The 23322-nt window shown below is 36.2% G+C and overlaps 4 protein-coding genes and 1 pseudogene across 9 annotated transcripts; 4 read left to right on the top strand and 1 right to left on the bottom strand.

Moving 5' to 3' along the window:
- The first annotated feature begins 317 nt into the window (after window positions 1-317).
- On the top strand, window positions 318-5544 carry LOC110429278 (protein kinase family protein). Of its 6 annotated transcripts, none has more exons than XR_002446552.1 (11): window positions 318-650; window positions 1666-1783; window positions 1870-1928; window positions 2547-2611; window positions 2803-2896; window positions 3052-3132; window positions 3202-3313; window positions 3425-3540; window positions 3619-3722; window positions 3903-4004; window positions 5124-5544. XR_002446552.1 is itself a non-coding variant. In XM_021445230.1 (10 exons), exons 1-9 carry the CDS (start codon window positions 396-398, stop codon window positions 3667-3669), a joined length of 951 nt encoding a protein of 316 aa, XP_021300905.1. In that variant the 5' UTR covers window positions 318-395; the 3' UTR covers window positions 3670-3699; window positions 5124-5544. The 6 variants fall into 6 exon arrangements, 2 of the variants coding, with proteins under 2 accessions (XP_021300905.1, XP_021300904.1); XR_002446553.1 differs by having other exon boundaries at window positions 3903-3965; XR_002446550.1 differs by having other exon boundaries at window positions 3903-5544.
- Window positions 5545-8405: 2861 nt separating this feature from the next.
- Window positions 8406-11186, top strand: LOC110429276 (G-type lectin S-receptor-like serine/threonine-protein kinase LECRK1). Its single transcript, XM_021445227.2, has one exon. It carries the CDS (start codon window positions 8565-8567, stop codon window positions 10923-10925), a length of 2361 nt encoding a protein of 786 aa, XP_021300902.1. The 5' UTR covers window positions 8406-8564; the 3' UTR covers window positions 10926-11186.
- Window positions 11187-11527: 341 nt separating this feature from the next.
- Window positions 11528-14460, top strand: LOC110429275 (G-type lectin S-receptor-like serine/threonine-protein kinase LECRK1). The gene has a single exon (XM_021445226.2). The coding sequence runs from the start codon at window positions 11935-11937 to the stop codon at window positions 14344-14346; it is 2412 nt and encodes an 803-aa protein (XP_021300901.1). The 5' UTR covers window positions 11528-11934; the 3' UTR covers window positions 14347-14460.
- Window positions 14461-14916: 456 nt separating this feature from the next.
- Window positions 14917-17202, top strand: LOC110429280 (uncharacterized). Its single transcript, XM_021445231.2, has 3 exons — window positions 14917-15153; window positions 15262-15350; window positions 16622-17202. The coding sequence occupies exons 1-3, from the start codon at window positions 14991-14993 to the stop codon at window positions 16748-16750; spliced, it is 381 nt and encodes a 126-aa protein (XP_021300906.1). The 5' UTR covers window positions 14917-14990; the 3' UTR covers window positions 16751-17202.
- A 919-nt stretch (window positions 17203-18121) lies between these two features.
- LOC110429277 (G-type lectin S-receptor-like serine/threonine-protein kinase LECRK3) overlaps window positions 18122-23322 on the bottom strand; it is a 5855-nt pseudogene continuing 654 nt past the window's right edge.

The raw sequence follows: 23322 nt of genomic DNA on the forward strand, positions 1-23322 counted from the left end.
AAATTTTTGAATTAAATGGTTTTTTTTTTTCAAAGTGCTAGTTAACAGTATAGAAAATGATAATTTTAATATGATAATATCGTACTTTTCAAGAAAAGTTAATTTTAATATATCTGAAGGTATTACTACTAAAACAAAGATTTTTTTTTTTTGAATATGATACCAAATTATGGATCGTTGATCTAAATTTAAAAATGTATCACTAGTAAAACAAAGAAAAATGCTTCATGTAGTATAATTTGTAAATAAAAAATATTAACAAATTCATATAAAAAAACTAATGCCATGTTAATAAATTAAAGCACGGAAAAATTAAATGAAAATCGTTGTCCTAACTTCTAGAAAAAACAAGTAGTCAGGTGCCAGTACCAGCATGTAAGAACGGTAATGGAAGTATGGAACCCGGAGCCATGCCCTGCCTATCGGAACCAGTGACAATCGGGGACTATATATTGAAATCAAAGCTGGGAGAAAGTTCTTTTTCCACAATTTGGAAAGCAGAGAGCAAATCAAGCGGAGAAGTAGTGGCAGTGAAGCAAGTTTTTCTTTCGAAGCTTAACAAACACCTCACCAACTGTTTGGATTGTGAGCTTAATTTTCTGTCCTCTGTCAATCACCCCAACATCATTCGCCTTCTCCACGTTTTTCAGGTTTGATGATATATTCAGTTTTCTCCTATTTTATTGATTGCAACAGTTGGTTGGTTGTGATATTTTAGGTGATATCTGGAATACCCATTTGATATATTTCTTGAGTGGACTGTTTGATGGATTAACAGTTTCAATTTCTCTGTGTTAAATTGCAAATTTGCCTGTTTCGCTTCATCCCCGGATTTGTTATTTCGTATTGCTTGGCAATTTCTGGGGAATTAAATCGGTCTTCGCTTTCTATTTTCTCAGAGGAATTTCTGTTATATTATCTGCAGCCTGTAAGTTGGGAGACAACAGTTTTTGTATTTAGGATTGGTTGCTTTCCGTATTTTCTTTCTTTTTGGTACTTAAATTTGATCTTTAGGAGGTGTTTTTAGTTTCTATCTTGTTTACTTCTTGAATGGGGGATGCAAGTTGCTGGTGAAGGGGACTGGAAATGGAGCCAATGGGGGCTAGGGGTCTGGCTTTTCTCAAACTTCCATTTTGGCCTAATGACAAGAAACAGAGTAGGGGGAGATAGAATAGGGAAAAGATAAAGAAAGGAAAGGATAAGCAGAGAAATTAGAGAGGAAAAGGGAGAAGCAAAAGAGGGAGAGAGTAGACAGAAATAAGAGAGAGAAAGAGATTTCAATATTCAATCATTTTAAGTCCCTCTGATAATTGCTATAGCTAGTATTTCATGTACAACCATGCTAATCCCAGTTCTAGCAAATAGAAAAACTTATAAATAATGCTAATAATGCTAATAATAATACTAAATCCCTAATTACAAATGATTTCCTGGCTATAGATTCCATCAAATTATTGCCATCACATTATTGCATTGAGATTTGTGATTATGTTTTACATACTAGATGAAACTGAAGGAACAACTGCAAGCTTTTCCTGTTTTCCAAAGCTTAATATGTGAATGTCAAATACCAAGTGCCTATGATGTAGAATACATTGCTTATTCCATATCTGTTTTACTGCTCTGATTTCCACAAAAGAAACAGCTGATTTTCTTTGATTTCAGTTTGAAAGTTGTTTGTTCCTTGTCCTGGAGTTCTGTGCTGGAGGAGACCTAGCCTCTTACATTCGGCATCATGGAAGAGTTCAAGAGCAAATAGCCAGAAGATTTATGCAGCAACTTGGTAGCTATTTTTTCAATCTAGTTGATACTAAGGCTTCTTCATTTAAGATTATATTTTGGAAGATGACATTTGTTTCCTTAATTTAGGAGCTGGTTTGGAAGTTTTGCAGTCCCTTCATATCATTCACAGAGACCTGAAACCAGAAGTATGGCAAGCAATATCTTTAGCATGGTTGTTATATTTTACATTCATAATCTTATATAGAAAGCATCTGGGATGCAACTGTTTTGCAAGCAATTTCTTTTATCATCATGTGATAACAACGTACAACTTCCTTCTGGTTGTAATCTCTGTGCCTCAGTTTGCTAGTTAAGTAACTGCCTCCCCATTCCCGTCATCCCAATGTTTTCTTTGCAAGGTAGTGAGAGCTTCCTTCCTTGCCATAATGTGGCACCTTATGGCTAATTAACTGACAAATAAAAACAATTAAAATTAACATATCCTAAATCCCCATGATTTTTTAAACCCATGCAGTTAGCTGGGGTAACCTCATATAACAACTATCCTTATTCGGCACCACAATAGACTTTTATGTTAAAAGAGATTAGGTAACTGACAATGGTCACAACTCAAAATAATACTATAACCGCTGTTTTAGGATAACATCGCAGGATTCAAAATAATGTACGTTTTGTATTTCATCAATAAATGCAACTCATAGTTAGCTCCAGCAACTATGTTTTACGTATAACTTATATACATATTAAAGTTTTCAGATCATAATTCCTTTAATTCAGTTAACCATGTGCTTTCATTGGAGTAGAACATTCTCCTGTCTGGCTCCAAGGATGATTTGGTACTGAAGATAGCTGATTTTGGTCTTTCAAGGTAAATTTCATTTTAAGGGAGCTAATGGATTGGTATAAGACTGATACTATTTTAGGTTCAGAACTTGTCCAGCAAAAGTGAGAAGAATCTGTCTGAAAATCCATTAATTTTTTCCCAAACTAAAGTTGCATTGATTATTTGTCTGTCTTCATTTTCCCTTTCTATCGTTTCCCCATTCTTGTCAAAGACAGATGTGTAGATCCAGGCAAGTATGCTGAGACAGTATGTGGATCCCCATTGTATATGGCTCCAGAAGTTCTACAATTTCAAAGATATGATGAGAAGGTAATGGCATCTTTCTTTGTCTTTCATGAACTCTTTTGCCTCTCTGCTCTCTCTGTCTCTGTCTCTGTCTCTCTCTCGTGCTTTCTCTTTTCAAAAGTTTGTATTTGTTTCCTCATTTAAATAGGAACATACTGAAATTTGGGGCTTAGCCATAGGTTGACATGTGGAGTCTTGGTGCTATTCTTTTTGAGCTTCTTAATGGTTACCCACCTTTCCATGGTAGGACTAATGTTCAGGTAGGAGCTTTGACCTAAATGAATTGATTGACTTGCTTTAATGTCGTCTAAAGTTCCTGTTGGTCTCAGCTGCTTCAGAATATCAAATCATGTACATGCCTTCCATTTTCGAAGCTCATTCTTCCAGGATTAGATCCAGACTGTGTTGACATATGTTCAAGACTTCTTTCTGTAAATCCAGGTCTAGCATTTCTATTAACTTTATATGTATTGATTCATGTCCTGACCTGTGGGGAATTTGGCTCTAAACATTTCTTGGTTGAGCCATAACTTGGATTTCATCTGATTGCAGTTCATCGCCTGTCCTTTCAAGAATTCTATCAACATAAGTTTTTAGAACAAAAGGAATGGGAAACTAAAAGCAACTCTCATACTAGTGAGTTTGAATGCTGCAGAATTCATTCCAAGGTATAAAAATCTTAAAAGATAAGTTTAGCATAGGTAGAAGCTTCAAATTAATGTCACTTGACACTTTCCTTGGTGCAGCCTTCATGTCTGCTTTGCTTCTCTCACAATGAAAGAAGCCTTGCGTTGTGAATTTTCTCAGGTGCTTCTCTGCTGCATTTGGTACCAATTTTAACCAAGATAAGGTTTTTTCTCATTGCATCTTTTGGTATTTGGTAGTTATTTACTTCATCTTGTGTAAGATCCAAAAGGTAACTGAGCTTTTTAAATGGTGGAATTCAGTTAAATAATTGAACTAGCCAGATTAGTCTTCCATTTTCAGCATTTCCAATACGCTGCATTAAGAGTTAGTGTTCTGTTTTCAGTACTTACTTCCCCAATCCCCATCAATTTTATGGGTCACAGTGCAGCATGGTCTAGATTATCAGGTGATCCTGGAAATGCTTCACTAACAAAGAAAATATTGAGTACGGTTTCATATTGTAATTCATGGGTGTTTTAACCTTTTTAGTGACATTGCATTTTGTATAGATAGCATCATAAAATCTCGTATAATCAGTTTATTGTCACGTGTTTTTATCAGTTTCTCTTTGGCAGCTTTAAAATACTTTCTGACATAATATATGAATTATAGTTTCATTGTTGATACTTTATTCGAATTATTACTTGTCATATTGACATTGAATCCATTCTTCCAGTGCGTTATATAAAAGAAACAAATCTTCTTCTTTGAAATGTTGTGGTGACAATGGTATGACTTCGAAGTTTGTTTTGAAAGAGGCACTGGATCTTCATAAGAGTCTTGTATTCATCTAGAATAGTAAACCATTCCAATGACTTAACTTGTTTACTAGGGATTTAAGGGGATATGGTTAGTGGAAATTATTTTTCCCACCCTTTCTAGCTTCAGAGACCTGCTGTATGTGATCATGGCTATGAGATTTTATGAGGAAGCTGTAGTAATGTAACTACTTGTGCTCTAACAACCTATATGGTTGCCTTGTCAAAATCTTGTGTACTAAAATATTTTAGTATATGAGCATATTGTTACATAGTGCCACTAAAATTTGGCACGCAGTGAAACCCCTAAAACTTTTATGTATGAATATATATTTCTCAGCAAATGATCTGTTTCTAACAAATAGAAACAGAATAAAGATTTTGTCATGCTGACCATATAAGCACTTAGGTACAAGTTGGTATTGAGATTGCAAATAAGATGATTGGCACTTAGCCGTGAGCTTGTAGTGATAAGATTAGCAGCAGCGAGAATGTAGCTGTGGGAAACATTTGGTAAAGACTAAAGAATATAATGGGTGTGTGGTGGAAAAAGACCATGAAGGGCTTGAATGCTTTAAATGCCTGTAATGGAACAAATTATTTAGTATTGAAGTGATTTCAATTATTTTCACATTATTGTATAATCAATTGTTCTATTTCTTTGTTTATTGTTTTGATTTCATCAGTTAGTATATTAATGTCATTTTTATTTCGTCAATCTGTTACTATTTCATTTTATTAATTATAGAATTAATTGTTTCTAAATTTATTTGTTTATTTAATATTTTTATACTTCATATGTCTAGGTATGCTGTAGATTAGAGTGGTGTTTCTATCAAGTTTGTTGATTTAGAGAGTTATATAAGAGGGAATTTGGTGTTCCACCTTGGGATCACAATCACCATAGCACCTAGAATGCCCAATGGCGGTTAAAGCCAACTGCAGAGTATGGCAGCAATGACTTGCAACCATTACAAGTTTGGAGCGGCATCCACACAGCATCATTTTGGGGTGCTATAGGCACTACCAAACTGATCCTTTTTTTCTGGATATCTCTTACAGCTTACCTTTTAGGCAAGTTCGGTGAGCTGATTCATTTGTATGTTGATGGGTTTTAGAACGCTAACTTGTAATTCAGCATACTTACCACTTTTGATGCTTGTAGTGTTTAAAAAATGTTTGTCTTGGGCATGATTCTTGAACTTTTCTGAGACTTTTATTCAACAATTTCTACACTGGACTGGTAGCTATTTCTGAACTAGGCGCACAGGTTATGCCCAGGGCTGGATCTAGGTTGATACAAGTGGTGTCAGATGACATCACTGAAGTGCCAAAATCCTTGCTAATTATACTACTTATGTTAGAATTTTATGTAATTAATGATGCTAGAAAAATTCCTAGGTCTGCCCATGGTTATGCGGGTTGTTTTTGGGTGAAGATGTAGAATGTTGAAGCTCTTTTAGTTATTTCTATGGCATGCTCATACCGGTCATCTTTCCAAGTCTTAAATTCTATGCAACCATGATCTTTAGTCTTTACTGTGATGTGAATGACCATTGCCTTGAAAGTTACTCATGAACATTTTACTTGCTTTCCCTGAACTAGCCTTTTGCTGTAACATAAAGAAGGTTTTGGGGCATATATTGCACTTTATTTTGTGCACCTGCTGCAATTTGAAAGCAAGTCAGGTCTTCTGAGATATACAGATATCCGCCATCGCTACTTTGGACACAAGTGTCACGTTTGACGGGATTAATTTGGGACTTATTGGACCACAACATTTCCGTGTAGGCACTGCTCTAAACCCCCGAAGTTACGCTGATAGTTTCTTGAGTGAATATGCTTTTGAATGCACAAGTCGCGTTTCCAAATCTTAAATGCTATACAGCTGTGTTGTTGACTACGAATGATCTTTGCTTTAAACTTTGTTCAACTTTACCAGCCTTCCTTGACCAGCCTTGAGGCTGTAATGTAAACAAGGCTTGTGGGACATGCATTAGTATTTAATCCGTGCAATTGACTGCCAGCAATGCACCAAGTCAAGTCTTTAGCAAAGCAACATAAAGAAGGCTTGTGGGACATACATTACTTACTATTTAATTTGTAAAATTGACTGTCAGCAATGCAGCAAGTCAAGTCTTCTAAGCGGGTGGAGACTTAATGTCAGCTATAGTTTCTTACATTAATGTTGTCACGAGTCTTTGAATTTATTGGTTATAGTTGAACGTGTGCTTTGGTTTTGAGAGAAATATTGTAGATATTGCAAGACATCCAGGCAAGTCAAGTCGTCGTGCGTCTTTGCTCTTCGCGGCAGCTTCAAATGCCCTAAGAAGTGGATTAATTTGGAGCTACTATTCTTTCTGGGTTTTGGGACCGATTGCGTGCTTGGTGACAAACGGTTCTGGCCTTTGGGACCCATATTTGTGGCATTCTCTGTAACAACAGACAGTTTAAGTAAAAATTATAAATAAAATTGAAAACTTGATCAGCAAACCAATGATATTAACTAATATTTGAGTATATATATACCAAATTTAGCTAATAGTTCATGAGCACTACAAATTGTCATAATTTTTGGTTAGAAAAACCATTTAAATAAATTATCAAAAGTTGTTGAATTTCTTTGAATTTTATGGATCAAAAAACTCATCGGGACTAGTGGTTTTATGAATCAAATATTTAGAAACTGGAAGTTTGAGTCGTACTGCGTGTAAAATAAATTTTGAGGATTAATATTCCATACATTGATAATAAAATTAAAGAATTACATAATTGAGTTTACATACTTAAGGTGTATCCATTTTAACTAATATGTTAAGTTTTTTTTTTTGGAAAAGAAACTAATATGTCAACTTAATAATTGATAAATATATAAATCCGTTATGAAATTTTTAAATCTCATTGTCAATAATATGAAATGATGGTAAAAAATTTAGTAGAGCAATATGCAACAATAAGAAGACTTTTTTCTTGTAACATAGGGACATCGGCTACATAAATTTATTTTCATGATTGTGCCTTAATTACAATGGTATATATATTATTATATATTTTTCTTATGCTAGAAGTTCCTGCAAGATCTAGTTATTCTCTTAAAGTTTTATTAATAATGAGAATAAACGTACATAATGGAGAGGCATAAAATTATATTATGTTTGATGAAAAGGAAAAGAGAAAAGAAAGAAAGAAAGAGAGTCATGAAAGGAAAATATAGAGGACAAAATTAGTTTCCTTAATTTGACCAAAAGAAATTTAAGGAAGAAGGAATCACGAGTAGATTTATATTTTTTTTACAATAAAAAATTAGTATAATATTTTAAAAAATTTTAAATTATAAACAAAATTTAATTTTTATTTTTTTATTTATGATACCATAATATAATCACATTATATTTTTATCTTTTATGTGAAATAATAAATAATATTTTAATTAATAATAATGGATCAACTGTTACTTATAAAAACATATTTAACAAAATATAAAAAAGTACAAAGTCTTATTAAACCTAATAAAAATCTATTAATTTTTCTTAAGTAGTTCACGAATTCCGTATGTCTATTACTAAAACTTATTGTTTTATCTAAAAGCCTTTTCCTTCCCTTGAAACAAAAATGTATGAAATAAAATAATAATGAAGACAAAACCTGAGTCTTTGGACTCAAATTTGACTTATGAAAAAATTTTAAGAAAAGCAACATGGAAAGGACATCTTAAAAAAAAAGATGGGAAACCTCTCTTCCCCAAACATTAAAAAATAAAAACGAAATTTTCATTAAAATGAAAAAAAGAAGAAGAGAGATTGATGAACAGGAATGACTAAAATTAGTGTAGAGCTATTTTTATTAATCATTATAATTAAATTACATTCTTGGTTATCTAAATTATTTTTGGCCATTTAATATGCTAGTAAAAAATTTCAAGTTTTTACAAAATTTCTTTCTGTTAATTGTTTTTCAATCTTGCCTTTCACCTTTTGCCCAAACCAAATAGAGATAGAGGGATGTGGTGGCATCCAATATTTAAGAAATTAACAACGACCTGAAAGTAAGCGTATTGGAATGAGATTATGTAAATAAAAAGGTAGAAAAGTAAACAATATTTGGTACTTTTGCAATAGATTGAACTTTGGTTATGTTACTCTGTTGCTCAAAACAAAGTCTGCGAGCTTCATTTTCATCCGGATATATTTTAGTTTCCCCTATGCAGAAGGGCTCCCTCTTTCTCTCTCTTGCACCCAAAGTCTCTCATGGCTCATGTGTCACCTATTCTCTTGCTATTCCTTCTACTTTCTTTACAGGTGATAGCTCAAGAAAACGAGACCAATATAATAAAACCAGGTTCTTCACTCTATCCCAGAAAACACCCCAGTTCATGGGCCTCATCTTCAGGGCATTTTGAATTTGGTTTCTATCCGCAAGGCTCTGGGTTTTCGGTGGGAATATGGCTTGTTGGTCAGCCAGAAAACACCATTGTCTGGACTGCGAATCGAGGTGATCCGCCTGTCTCCTCAAACGCTACTTTAGTGTTTACAGGACAAGGTGGTTTGCTTCTTCAGACTGAGAATGGTAAAGAAAATCTTATTGTTGATGTGGGAAAATCTGTTGATTCCGCTTCTATGCTTGAGAGCGGAAATTTTGTTTTCTTCCAGAATAGGGCTGTTGTTTGGGAAAGCTTTGATTTCCCAACTGACACAATCTTAGGAGGCCAGAATTTATCCAGGAATCATAATTTGACTTCCAGTGTGTCAAGATCAAACCACTCAACTGGCCAATATTATCTCATAATGCAGGATGATGGAAACCTTGTAGCCTATGTACGTTCTGCTGCAGTTGATACTAGAGACGCGTACTGGGCCACTAATACTTTCGGCTCTTCTTTTTTGAGGTTATATCTCAATGAAAGGGGCCTTCTACTCCTGTATTCATATTCCGAAGAAAGCGTTTTGGCAACTAGCTCTCAAATTGGGGACAAAACGGTGACTATCTATAGGGCAACTCTTGACCCTGACGGAATTTTCAGAATATACTCACACCAATTTGAAAGTAATATCAGTTCAAATGGGACGAAGAAGTGGCAGAATTTGGATGATCGATGTGATGTTAAGGGCAACTGTGGCTTCAATAGCTACTGTTCCAGCAGGGATAACGATATTGAGTGCTATTGCTATCCTGGTTTCGCTTTTATCGACGAGAGCAGGAAATTCCTGGGATGTTCTCAGAATTTCACTCTAGATGGTTGCGAGGCAAGAAAAGACCTAGTGATGCATTACAATTTGACTACTTTAGAAAATATGGAATGGGAGGGTTGGGGCTATTCTCTGATGAATATGAATGAGGAAGACTGTAAAAAAGCTTGCGAGGAGGATTGTTATTGTGGGGGAGCTCTCCATTCCAACGGCTCCTGCAGCAAGTACAGTCTACCGCTCATGTATGGTAAAAGAAAAGGAGATATACCAACCACAGCCTTGATCAAGCTGATTCTGGGCAGCACCCCAATCATCCCAACTTCTCAAAGCAGTCCAAGTCCAACAGTCATCGATGAAGGAAACCAACGCCTGATTTCAACTATGGGATTAAGTTTGGGTTCCGTCGCATGCTTGTGTTTTGTAATTGCAATATCTAGCGCCTTGATATACAGGCATCGAGTGCAAAGTTATAGAAAGCTTTTAGAAAATAAAAATTCAGGATTAACCGAGCAGTTTACACTACGATCATTCTCTTTCAGTGAGCTAGATAAAGCAACGGATGGTTTCAAAGATGAGTTAGGTAGAGGCTCATTCGGAGTGGTTTACAAAGGAATTTTGCCAGGGTATAAGGGTAGTAAAACTGTTGCTGTTAAGAAATTGGAAAAAGTTAAGGAAGGAGAAAGAGAGTTTCGAACTGAGATGGCAGTCATTGGAAGAACTAACCACCGGAACTTGGTTCGTTTGCTTGGTTTTTGCGTGGAAGGTTCAACGAAGCTTCTTGTTTATGAATACTTGCGCAATGGCTCACTGGCAAATTTTCTTTTCAACACCAATGAACGCCCAATTTGGAAAGAGAGAGCCAGAATTGCATTGGACGTGGCTAAAGGCATCCTTTATTTACATGAAGAGTGTGAGGTCTGCATCATCCATTGCAACATCAAGCCCCAGAACATACTCTTGGATGATTCTATGACTGCGAAAATTTCAGATTTCGGATTGGCAAAGCTATTGAGGCCTAATCAAACAAGCATTTCTGGGATCATAGGGACAGCAGGGCACTTGGCACCTGAATGGCAGAGGAATGCCTCGCTATCAGTAAAAGCTGATGTATACAGTTTTGGAGTCTTACTATTGGAGATAATATGTTGCAGGAGTAGCATAGAAGTACAAGTTTCAAATGCAGATGAGATACTTCTCTCAACTTGGGTATACAATTGCTTTGTTGCTGGAGAGTTGAATAAGCTTGTGGAAGGTGAAGAAGTGGACTTGAAAATGCTAGAAAGGTTTGTGAAGGTGGGACTTTGGTGCATTCAAGATGATCCAACCTTGCGTCCTTTGGTGAAGAATGTGACCTTGATGCTGGAAGGAAAAATGGATGTACCAGTTCCTCCATTTCCATCACTTTCCCATGTTGCTTATTAGTGGTATCTTTTACCCTGCTAATTATTCTACTCTCATTTGTGCATTCCTTCAGCGATTCTATGTGTATTTTTTTTATATACCTCAAAAATGTCTGTACCAAGCATGTGTTGATATCTATAAAAGTTTTAATTAATATCAATAAAAAGTTTAAATTATATTAAAAATAAAATTTTTTATATTTATTAATTAAAACATAATCCACGGTGTTTTCTTTTTTTAAAAAAAAAAGGTCTAAAATGATATTATATATAGAGTACATACTAGTCCCTAGATTTTTTTTTTCAAAAAAAAAACAAATTAACTCTTGTTAATATTTATAATCCTAATTAACTCAATTAACTAAGATTAGAATTTACTGTAATTAATTATAATAGGAAAAAAAAAGAAAAAAGGCACAAGTTTCACAGATTTTACAATGAGATAAGTCTCAGATTTACAATAAGCAATTTTTTTTTTGTTTAAATGTGGACAAAGCACCCCCTCTTACCTTTTTATTTTGCAGTTCCTTCCCCTTACCTTTCTTTAACTATTTTTTCAAAATAAAATTGATAACTTTCATTTCCATCTCTACATCCTAAAGTCTTTTCACGTTCAAAGAAAGATAAAAGCAATTAAGAAATATTAACTCAATACAATAAATTTCCATAAAAAGCCAGTCAAGCGAGGAAAAGTCGGCATAAAAAATTATATTATGAAATATTACATTTCAGTTAATGAGTCGTACTTTTATAGGCTATAATATTTATTTAAAGAGTAAAATAATTTAATACTTGGGGCCCTTATAGGGGTGCACGTACGGCTAGTATGACGTGGAGAATAAGTCCATATATTTGTCAGTTTGTTGAGCAATTGCAATGAAATGAGGACAAAGACTTGATATTGGAATGAGTCAACGGAGACCCAGTAAACAATGTTGTCCACGGAAAACTTTGCCTTCCAAACCAAGACCACGCATTAGGATATGCATTATTTTCATTTGCTTGACTAGTTTTCAGTTCCACCTCTCCTCATGGCTTCAGTCGTACCGGCTCTTCTGTTACTCCTTTCTTCGGTATGCTTGGCTAGACAAGTTGAGGAAAAGCATCCTGCCATCATACGACTGGGCTCTTCACTGAAATCCGTCACCGAGTCCACATCATGGGCTTCGCCTTCTGGCCGCTTTGCATTTGGTTTTTACAATCAAGGCAGTGGCATTTCTGTTGGAGTTTGGTTGGTCGGCAAGGGCACGAGCTCTAACAGAGTCGTATGGACAGCAAATCGAGATGATCCGCCGGTCACGTCAAATGCTACTCTGATATTGAATGAGAAAGGTCAGCTTCTTTTGACAACTGAGAGCGGAGAGAAGAAAGTTATTGTTAATCCAACAGACTCAGCCTCCTCTGCCTCCATGTTAGATTCAGGCAATTTCGTACTCTACAACAATGATGGTCATATCATTTGGGAGAGTTTCAATAATCCTACAGACACCATTTTAGGTGGTCAGAATCTATCCACAGATGGTCAGTTGATCTCCAGTTTATCAGAAAATAACTACTCAACTGGAAGGTTTCGTCTCATAATGCAAGGCGATGGGAACCTTGTGCTATACCCTTCAAACGACGCATATATTCCTGATAATGCCTATTGGAGCAGTAGAACTAATGGGATTGGCAAGTTTCACCTTTATCTTAACTCGACGACAGGCCGCCTACAACTCATCAATAGCAGTAATTTGTCCATCTCCCGGACACTTGACGTTTCATTTTTGCCCGAGGGAGACTCTGACGATGAAAAGGACAACAGCAGTATCGTTTATAGTGCAAGGCTTGATGTTGATGGAAATTTCCGGTTATATACTCATCTGTTTGAGCGAAGTGGTAGACTCCAAACTTTTCCTAGGTTCCGTGCGTTGGAGAATTTATGCAAAGTTAAAGGTTTTTGTGGTTTCAATAGCTTCTGCACATTCAATGATTTCCAACCTTACTGTGTATGCCTTCCCGGGACTGATTTTATTGATCCTTATCAGAGCACCCTTGGCTGCAAGAGAAATTATTCTGAAGCACACTGTAAAGGAGGGAAGGCGAATGAAGGCTTTTATAACATCATTCCAATGGAAAATTTAGTATGGAATACTGATGTATTTTACAGTAAAGAGAAAATGTCCAAAGATGAATGCAGCAGAACTTGTTTGGAAGACTGTAATTGTGAGGCAGCACAGTTTGAGAGTGGAGTTTGCAAGAAACAAAAGCTTCCACTAAGGTATATGCTACGAGACCGAGATACGTTGTCGACAGCTTTCTTGAAGGTGGGGGTGAGAAGTCTTGAAGCAGAGAACGAGAGCATACCCCTTGAAGTAATTAAGCCACCGATGATCACAATCGAACGGAAAGAAACGATGGTGCAATTGCTTCTTCTAACTTTCAGTCTTGTTGCATGTTCATGTGTATTGCTTTCAATCTCTGGTTTATTCATTTATAAATTTCGAGTTCTGAGATACAAAATGCTGTTGGAAAATGGAAATTTGGGCGTAAATGAGGAGCTCACTTTGATATTATTTTCATACAATGAACTCCGGAGAGCAACAAATGGTTTTAGGGAAGAGTTGGGTAAGGGATCATTTGGAGCTGTCTACAAAGGGACTTTATACAAAGGTCGAAAGTCAATAGCTGTGAAGAGACTGGAGAAGTTAGTGGAAGAAGGTGAAAGAGAGTTCCAAGCAGAAATGCGAGCGATTGGGAGAACTCACCATAGGAACTTAGTTCGACTCCTGGGTTATTGTGCTGAGGATTCTAAGAGGCTTTTGGTTTATGAATACATGGGCAATGGCTCCCTTGCAAACCTACTTTTCAAGACAACAATGCGCCCAGATTGGAATGAAAGAATAAGAATAGCCCTGGATGTTGCTAGAGGAATCCTCTATTTACATGAAGAGTGTGAGAACCCCATCATCCATTGCGATATAAAGCCTCAGAACATACTGATGGATGATTCTTGGACAGCTAAAATTTCTGACTTCGGGCTGGCAAAATTTTTGATGGGAGATCAAACAAGGACCTTCACAGGGGCAAGAGGAACTAGAGGATACATGGCGCCAGAATGGCACAAAAACACTCCAATATCAGTGAAGGCTGATATTTACAGTTTTGGAATTGTGCTACTGGAAATTGTCTGTTGCAGAAGGAACTTGGACACCTCTGTATCAAAAACGGAGGAAATTATTCTGTCCACGTGGGTCTATAGATGCTTTGTTGAGAAGGAGTTGGATAAACTTGTGCTTGGTGAAGAGGTGGATAAGAAAAACTTGGAAAAAATGGTGATGGTGGCACTTTGGTGTATTCAAGATGAACCAGCTCTCCGTCCTTCCATAAAGAGTGTAGTGATGATGTTGGAGGGGATAACTGATATATCTATTCCTCCCTGTCCATCTGCTTCCTCCATGTAAACAGGCAACAATCATCTCCTTGAGTTTGCTCCATGTATTTATTATTAGATGTACCTAGGATTGCTCCATGTATTTTCCTTTCCTTGACATAATAAATACAGAGTGCATGAGTGAGTTATGTAAATTTCAATTGTAAAACTGTTAAACAACTTAAATCAAATCATTCTAAATTTAGAAAGTTAAGATCACTGGATATTTAATTATGCTCACTTTCCAGATTCAATCCACAATAATATATATAATTATCAAGCTTAATCATTAATCAACACATAAACATAGAAAAGAATCATTCAATAACCCAAGACAATATAACTATTGATATACCTCTTGAATTGAACTATTTGATGGTTTAACAGAACTATTTTGTGTTAAAATGAGAATTTGGTCATTTCGATTTCATGTGATTAATGATAAACAATTATACAGACCATGTACATATGGAAAATGTTCATGTCTTGTGCGGCCTCATTCGGCCCATTCAATTTGGATCGGATAAAGATTTTAATACTTGACCCGGTTTAAGATATAAAATATATATTTTTTATGTTAATCATTGTACAACCTACCTCCGCAAACTCGCGGCTATTCCACCGAACCCACCAAGGTGTTTGGCTGCTGACCTGAGTAATTTTCGACTTTTATCCATGGCTCCAGCCAAGAAGGGAAAAGCGAAGGCCGAGAAGGCGGAGCCAACTCAGTCCTCTAAAAACGACCCCAAATTCCCATCGTCCATCCGCTCGGTTCCTCCCTCGTCTGTTGCCATCACCATCCACGCCAAGCCCGGCGCCAAATCGTCCTCCATCACCGGTCCAATACATTTCCTTTTCTTTTAACCTACCTTATTCTGTTTCTACTATCACCCATCTTCCCTTTTCTTCACCTTTATAGTACTTTTTTTCTTGGTGGTGAGTCCAGATTTTGGCGATGACGCTGTAGGGGTCCAGATAGACGCGCCTGCCAAAGATGGTGAAGCTAACGCGGCGCTTCTTGATTATATTAGCTCCGTCAGTTCTTTTCATCTTCCCCCAATTTTTTTCCTTTATTAATTTTTATCTCTATTGATTTCACTTAAAGAGGAAAACCATTTTCCAACTAGGTGGGTACTACGATTACATTGTTATAGTGATAATTTGGTTACGTTGAATTCTTATCATAAGAAAATAAATCAATGTATTATGATATCTTGAACTGTGCCCGCTAATCTTTCTTTTATATGTGCCACCCGCTTGTTGGAATGGATTCCCTTCTGTTTGTTCTCCGTAGCTAAAATTCAGGAAATAAGAGCTATGCCCTTACAGGAAAAGTGTCTCTGGGTGGAATTCTAAATCTGCTTTCCCTTCTAGGAACATTTGCCTGATATGTCATCTTGCATCACTGGATTGAAGGATTTTACCTATAACTTTCTAGTTGATTAAGGCTTCCGCCATAATCTTTCTTCTTTGCCATGGTCCTGTCAAATTTCCCAATGATAGGAAAGTTCAATAACTTTTAGCTTCTGAATTATTTAATGTATGTGTAAATGTAGTAGTCCCATGTGTCACACAGCCTGTCCACTCCGGTTCATTTGTGCAGGATGAGAAGGTTGTGTAAGTTTTTGACTTGGAGAAAGGATTGTAGACAACCAGTGTTTATGGATTTATGGTTAGGAAGTGTTAAGGCTGAAGCAAGTTAGAATAAGACCAAATGGAGCATGCATGAAAAAAGAATCTGGACCTGAACTGCTCTGGCTAATTGAGATCCATCAAATCTGCCCAAATAGCCAGGAGATGTTCCTTTGAAGTCACTGATGATTGTGATTGAGAGCTTTCTTTCTTCTGGGGCAAAAATAGGTTGTAAATGTTATTGTTTATGGCTCATATGATTATACAAGGTATATTTCTTTTTTTTCTTTGGTAGTAGTGAACTGCTAAAAATTCATTCTCTATGTTCTTTGAATTGAACTTTGACTAATCCATTCTTAGAGAATGTGCCTTTGTTTCTTTTATGATGCATATTTCACCTAGTAACAAGACCTTAACAAAATATGATAAGTTGTCTGTTTGTGGACTGGAGTGGATATTAAGAGCAATTTTTATGTAAGTTGACGGTTGTGATTGAAATCTGGGGTTACATCAATAATGTTAGTTAAAAGCTTTATGTCGTACTCTTCTTGAAGTATTTTTCTCTTCAATGCTCCCTCCCCTGCCCCCATTTTATTATTCCCTGTTTTTCCATTTTGTTAGAATATAGTTAATGCAATGAAGTTTTAGAACTTTTAATTCTTCTCAAATGGCAGGTTTTGGGGGTCAAAAGGAGGCAGGTTTCGATAGGTTCTGGCTCTAAATCACGAGACAAGGTGGTGATTGTGGAGGAGATAACCCTACAGAGCGTATTTGATGCTTTAAACAAATTGTCCAAGTGCTAGCTATGGAGAGACACAGTGTCAAGTGCTAATTATTGTAAGATGCTGTTTCTAGCCATTGATGATACTTGTTACTTCCTTCATGCAACATGATGCTAACGAAATGAAGTGCATATTGGGTCATTCTCCTGAAAGTCCTTGCAAATAATTGGGGCATTTAAAAGGCGGGGCCTTTTGTCACATTTCACTTGTAAAACAGTTACTACTTGATCCGGTTATAGTAGTTGCAGTTTTGATGCATGATTGTTGTTGAGGAGATTCAGGCAACCAGACCTACTGCTGTCTACAGAATTGTTGATCATAGTCACAACTTGAGGAGTTCAACTTGTTTCACGCATCTTAACTAGTACAGAGGCACACGTTGTACTTACAAATGAGAGAAAATGAAAGTTGTTATGTACTGTTTATTTGATCTTGAGGCTAAGGTTCGCATAAATTTTATTCATTTTGCATAACATCTTCTGGTGAATGTTACAGCAATCTTTCAATTAAAAGCCCTTGGAAATGAAGGTAGGCTTATGTAATATATAGCATTTACAAGTTAGAGAACTTATAAATAGGCAGAAATTACTCAGATGAATTCTGCTTCCAACATCTTGACAGAATTAGATGGTTTAAGTAGCAATTAGAAAATGAGCTAGGCCAGGAGATGATGCCAACTGCCCCTCCAAATGAAACTTTTTTCTATTATTTTTTCCTAAACAATTTGTAGGACATATACCTCTGCTTCCATATGAATCCTATTTCTCTTGTTACGATGAAACAAGACCCTTGAGAAAGTATAATAATCTTTCCGTGAGAAATTAAAAAGTTTATAATTGATTAACGGACGTGGTTGGAAAACAAAGTGCATCGAAATTTTTCATCAGGAAGGCAAATAACCTGCCTTGCCTAGGTTATGTAATTAATTCCTATGCACTCATGGTTTCCTTTCCACGTATACTTGCCTCCGTAGGGTAACATATTTATAATAATAGAACAATTTTTTTGTTCCTTTCTGATATTTTTCAACCCTTTGCTACCTGTTGATACAGTATATTTTAGTTTAGGAGTCTCCACAATATTCTAAGGTATTTTTGTTATTTTACTCACGTGTTGATGATACTGTGACAAAACTTGAAATTCTCTACTTGTCTAGATTTAATTAGACTGGAGATAGAAATGAATGTCTAAATAGCTATACATATAAACAAAAGAAAAAACTTGCTGCTAAGTTTCTAATAAATTTAATTTACATTGCATAACAGATAAGTTTACTGTAAGTTTAAATTATATTAGCATTGAACTAAAATCTTGACGTAGCATCAAACAAAAGAAAGGGAATGTCATTTATTCGCGGTCACAAGAAATTTTTATTAATACAACATGTGGCAAGAAGCAAACTATGGTCAATGTTAGAACATGAATTGTTAGAGATGATGGATCGTACACAATTCATTTGATACGGAGAAAGACGAAAAAGGTGTGCCAATAATTGACAATTAAATAGCACTGAAAAAAGAAGTCGGGCTGGGCGGAACTGGGATGTCTACTGTTCCTTCTAACATCAATAGAACCTTCTTCATGGAAGGGCGGAGTGTTGGCTCGTCCAAAATACACCATAGTCCGACTCTCACCATCCTTTCCAATTGTTTCACGTCAACCTCTTCATCATCCCCAATTAGTTTCCGTAGTTCACCACCCTGAAGACAATGGTAGACCCATTCTTCAAGGACGGCTTCTTCCTCAAGAAGGCTCCAATTCACACTCCGCCGACAACATATGATCTCCAATACTACGACTCCAAAGCTGTAAACATCTGCCTTGACTGTAATTGGCAGTTTCCTGTGCCACTCTGGTGCAACATACCCCCTTGTTCCTCTGATCCCAGTGAAGGTTTTGGTTTGGTCTGGCTTTAGCAGCTTGGCCAAACCAAAATCAGATATTTTTGCATTCCCCTGTTCATCCATTAGTATATTTTGAGATTTGATGTCACAATGGATTATTTGGGTATCGCACTCTTCATGAAGATAGAGGAGACCTCTTGCTATGTTGCGAGATATTTCCACCCTCTCATTCCAGCAAGGTGGTTTTTCAGGTGTAAAGAGCACATCAGCAAGTGATCCATTGACCATGTACTCATACACCAACAGCCTATTAGCTCCTTCGTGGCAATATCCGATTAGTCGAACTAAATTTCGATGATGAGTTCTGCCAATAATTTTCATCTCGTTTTGAAACTCTCGTTCCCTTGATTTGATACTTTGTCCAATTTCTCACTGCAACGACCTTCACGCCATTATCCAACCTTGGCGGTCCCTTTGTAAACTGTTCCGAATGCTCCTTTTCCAATTTTTCCTTGAAATATGAGTCATCTGCTCAATTTCTTCAAAACTAAACGATATCGGAGCAACATTCTCGCACAATCTTATGCCGCTATGAGTAGAAAACCTTTTGTACCTGAAAACATGACTCCTATAAATGAAAGCCCCAGAATTACCAACACAATGATTGCAAAACCAATCAGTGAAACACCTATAATTAGAATGTCCATTCGAGGTTTTTCCTTTCCTTCTTTAGACACGTTGCTTTTCTTTGATTCACTGGATATGCCTACCTTGATCAAGCTACGTTTGAATCACGAAGATTCCTTCTCCCAAATCTCAGAGGAAGCCTCTGCACTTGCACTCCGCGTCTTTAAACATGGCAGCTTCACAGGTGCAATCCTCGAACATGCTGTTCGCAGTCTTCTTTGGTTGTTAAAGACAGAACAGAATATCCAGAATCTTCCCACACAGTATTCTCAACTGCCTGAATGGTGTACTGGATTCTCCTGGATCGCTTTTGCAGCTCTCGGTGGAGAAATTCCTTTCACAGCCTGCACTAATATTGCCCTCTATAACTCGAGCAAATCCTGGAAGACATCTACAATCAGCTTCTTTATCTCATTGTAACGCAATAGCTATTAAGCCCGCATAGACCCTTGGGTCACATTGGTCATACGTAGATGACCATATAACTGATTGATTCCCACTCTGATTGAATTCGTAAGAATACAGTCGGAAAGTACCATCCGAATCAATTTTCATCAGATAAATTGTTCCATTTTTATCATATCCTCCTCCAAATATATCCTTTATGTTGAAGCCTGTGGAATTGGACAGGTATAGATGTCCATCTTTATCAAGATTCAGGCTCACATTATCTCCTCTGCCATCTTACCAGATGCCCAATAAGCATAGCTTGCTGTGTCGGGAGTTTCCACAGGGTACTGCACAAGGTTTCCATCATTCTGCATCTTAAGACGAAATGTTCCTGTTGACTGGTCAGTTTCTGAGGCGCTAGAGAACAGCTCTACCCCAGCTAAGAGATGTTGTCCTTGTAGAATGGTAGTGGTAGGATGATCGAAGCTCTGCCATATTACTTTCTGGTCAGAATTGTATACAACAAAATTACCAGTATTAAGCATGGAAGCTGTGGCAATTTTTTCAGAAGAATCAATGATGTATACTTCTCGTCCTTGCGGTGATTGCAGAATGAGCCTTCCATCAGTCGTAAGATTCAACCTAGCTGTGCTTTTAACTTGAGGATCATCTCGGTTGGCTGTCCAAACCACTGTCCGTTGGGGAACTCCAGCAAGAAAAATTCCTACAGCATAGCTCTTGGCAGCTTGCTGGTAAAATCCAAAGGCATATAGGCCAGAAGGGGATAGCCATGCAGATTGGCCTGTGGGTGTTAGCGATGAGCCTAGAGTTATGTTGGTATTCCTTGTTTGAGCTACCGCAGTTGACATGACGGAAAGAAGAAGTAATAAAATGGTGGCCATGTCTATTGAGTTAGAGAGTTATCCTTTATCTGGTTTGATGAGCTTTGAGGTATACACGGTTAAATACAGATTGAAGAAATTCAAGGATTTAGGTGGGAATGACTACAAACAGTGAGAATACGATTTATTGGTTAACCATTTGAAATGTCTTTGTCTATACGGTGTGGGGTATAAAATATTAATGAAATCAGCAGTAGATGTAAAGGGCAACGTATCATGGTTAATTTACCATTGGAATGGATTAGTCCAGTCTATTCAGGCTTACTTTTTACATTATTATATTGTATAGGATAAGTTGCACAGTGGTGTCAGAGTCGAGGGACCATGACCATTGACTAATGCCATTATCATTGGAATAGTCAAAATATTGAACATTGAATGAATTGGAGAGTGGAGCCCTCATCTTTCCTTCTCGATCCGTTTGTCATCGTTCCACTTTGATCAACTTGTTGAATGGTTGCAAGAGGAAATGTTATTGGAAACTTGGGTGAACCCCAAGTGTCATTTGTTGCTAGTCAAGTATTAGGTCCTGACGGAGGTTATGCATGTTCCCAGTTGGTACTTGGTATTAACCCTTTTTATTTGATTTGAAGATAATAATATTAACTGCGCCCTTTCTCTTCAAATTACTCATCAACGATAACCTTTTGTCCATTTTTTTATTATTATTTCTTAATTGACTTTGAAATCTTGATATATTAGTCCTCAATATTCAATATTTTGAAGAGCTTTAAACTCAAAACTTTTAATCATTATTTCTACGAAAATTGAAATGTACACAATCTTTCGATAAATAGTTATATATCAAAATTTAAGAGAAAACGTACTTAAAACGAAGAACAAACAAATTGAATATTCCACAACAATATTTGGAGAAATATCAGAATTAAATGTATGGGCACGGTCATAATTATTATTTTGAATCTAAACGAAAAGAGTGTTTGCCACGAGGAAACTTAACTTCCAGTCCGATAGAACACCACCAATTCAAAGTCTTGGGATTTAGCAAAGGTTTCTACTAGCATTCTTTCCTTTAAGAAGTAAAGGACTAGCGGATTTAGTACTCCTATCATCGGATTTTGAGGAACGAAACTGCTTCGAATTTTGCATCCTTTTTTTCTTCACCAATAAAGTATTATCATGTTGTATAATAAAATAGCAAAATATTATATTAGTATTAACAGTAAATTATCTTCTTTTTTTATAAAAAAAAATGAGTTTTATTAACTATACAACCAAAATATCATTGTTAATCCCAAGCACGGGTATAAATTTTATAAAAAACCCTTCAAAAAAAACTTTTTATCAATTTTTGAACATAGATAAGGGAATACATAACTCTGCACTTAACCATTTTGTTTCTGTGACAATACCTTTTTTTTTTGGTCTAATTTTGAGTTTTTGGGCAGTGACTATTCTTTACAGAGGGAAAAGAAAAAACCCCTCTCAATAGCTGACGGTTTTGCTAAAGTTAGGATATTGAGAACTGATAACTTCAATACCTTGCTTGAGCCACTAGGAATGGATCTTTCCTCTGAAGTTTAGCAAGAGTTGTTATTTATTGAATTTATCAATTGGACATTTCCTGTCATGTAGGATAATTTTAAAATGTACAAATGATTCACTTTCCCTGTTCGCACATTAAACTATTTTTGATGCTTGTCAATCCTTGTATGTGAAGATGCTTTTATTTTTTTAAAAGCTGTTTAACTTATTATCTGTTTAAGAGACTTCATCAATAAATTTACCTTTAAAAAAAAAACTATCTGTTTTACTCTTTTTCTAAGAACACCTAAAACAAAGATAGGTTGTGCATCAAAAGCTTTCCAATGAAAATTCGCCATAAATAACATAGTGGAAAAACAAAAGTGCATTGTAATTTTCCACCAGGAAATGACAAATTAACTGTCTTGCCTAGGTCGTGCAACTAATTACTATATACTTGTATTTTCCTTTTCAGGACACTTACCTCTGTAGAGTAACATATTTATAATAATACAACAATTTGATGTTCTTTTCTAATGTTATCAACCCTTCTCTATCTTTCAGTATTCAAAGGTACTTCTGTTATTTTACACAAGTGTTGATCCTAATTTGACAAAACTTGAAATTCTCTACTTGGCTACATATAATTACACTCGAGATAGAAATGAATGTCTAAGTAGCTACACATATAAACAAAAGAAAAAACTTGCTGCTAAGTTTCTCATAAATTTGACTCATATTGCATAACAGATAATTCTACTATAAGTTTAAATTATATTAGCATTGAACTAAGGTTTGATACAGTATTAAACTACAGAACCGGAATGTCGTTTATATTCAATCACAAGAATTCTTTATTAATACAACTTGTGGCAAGAAGCAATACTTTCATCAATTGATGATATACAATTCATTTAATACAGAGAGGAAAAGTTACCTATAATTACGCAATCCCATTCAAAAATCTCAACAGCAAGACACAATTAAATAGCACTAAAAAAAGAAGTTGGGCTGGGAGGTACTGGGATGTCAACTGTCCCTTCCAACATCAATAGAACCTTCTTCATGGAAGGGCGAAGTGTTGGTTCATCTAAAATACACCATAATCCGACTCTCACCATCCTTTCCAATTGTTTCTCGTCAACCTCTTCATCATCCCCAACTAGTTTCCGTAGTTCACCACCCTGAAAACAATGGTAGACCCATTCCTCAAGGACGGCTTCTTCCTCCGGAAGGCTCCAATTCACACTCCGCCGACAACATATGATCTCCAATACTACGACTC

This window comes from Theobroma umbraticum, unplaced genomic scaffold (assembly GCF_002168275.2).
Source record: "Theobroma umbraticum cultivar Fairchild unplaced genomic scaffold, ASM216827v3 scaffold_44.0, whole genome shotgun sequence".
Classification (NCBI taxonomy): Eukaryota; Viridiplantae; Streptophyta; class Magnoliopsida; order Malvales; family Malvaceae; genus Theobroma; species Theobroma umbraticum.

Coding starts and splice junctions, on each gene's coding strand:
- LOC110429280 (XM_021445231.2), top strand. CDS start 14,991: ATGGCTCCAGCCAAGAAGGGAAAAGCGAAGGCCGAGAAGGCGGAGCCA. Junction 15,154..15,261: donor CAAATCGTCCTCCATCACCG/GTCCAATACATT, acceptor TGGTGAGTCCAG/ATTTTGGCGATGACGCTGTA. Junction 15,351..16,621: donor TTCTTGATTATATTAGCTCC/GTCAGTTCTTTT, acceptor CTCAAATGGCAG/GTTTTGGGGGTCAAAAGGAG.
- LOC110429276 (XM_021445227.2), top strand. CDS start 8,565: ATGGCTCATGTGTCACCTATTCTCTTGCTATTCCTTCTACTTTCTTTA.
- LOC110429275 (XM_021445226.2), top strand. CDS start 11,935: ATGGCTTCAGTCGTACCGGCTCTTCTGTTACTCCTTTCTTCGGTATGC.
- LOC110429278 (XM_021445230.1), top strand. CDS start 396: ATGGAACCCGGAGCCATGCCCTGCCTATCGGAACCAGTGACAATCGGG. Junction 1,929..2,546: donor ACAGAGACCTGAAACCAGAA/GTATGGCAAGCA, acceptor TCATTGGAGTAG/AACATTCTCCTGTCTGGCTC. Junction 3,133..3,201: donor ATGGTAGGACTAATGTTCAG/GTAGGAGCTTTG, acceptor TGTTGGTCTCAG/CTGCTTCAGAATATCAAATC.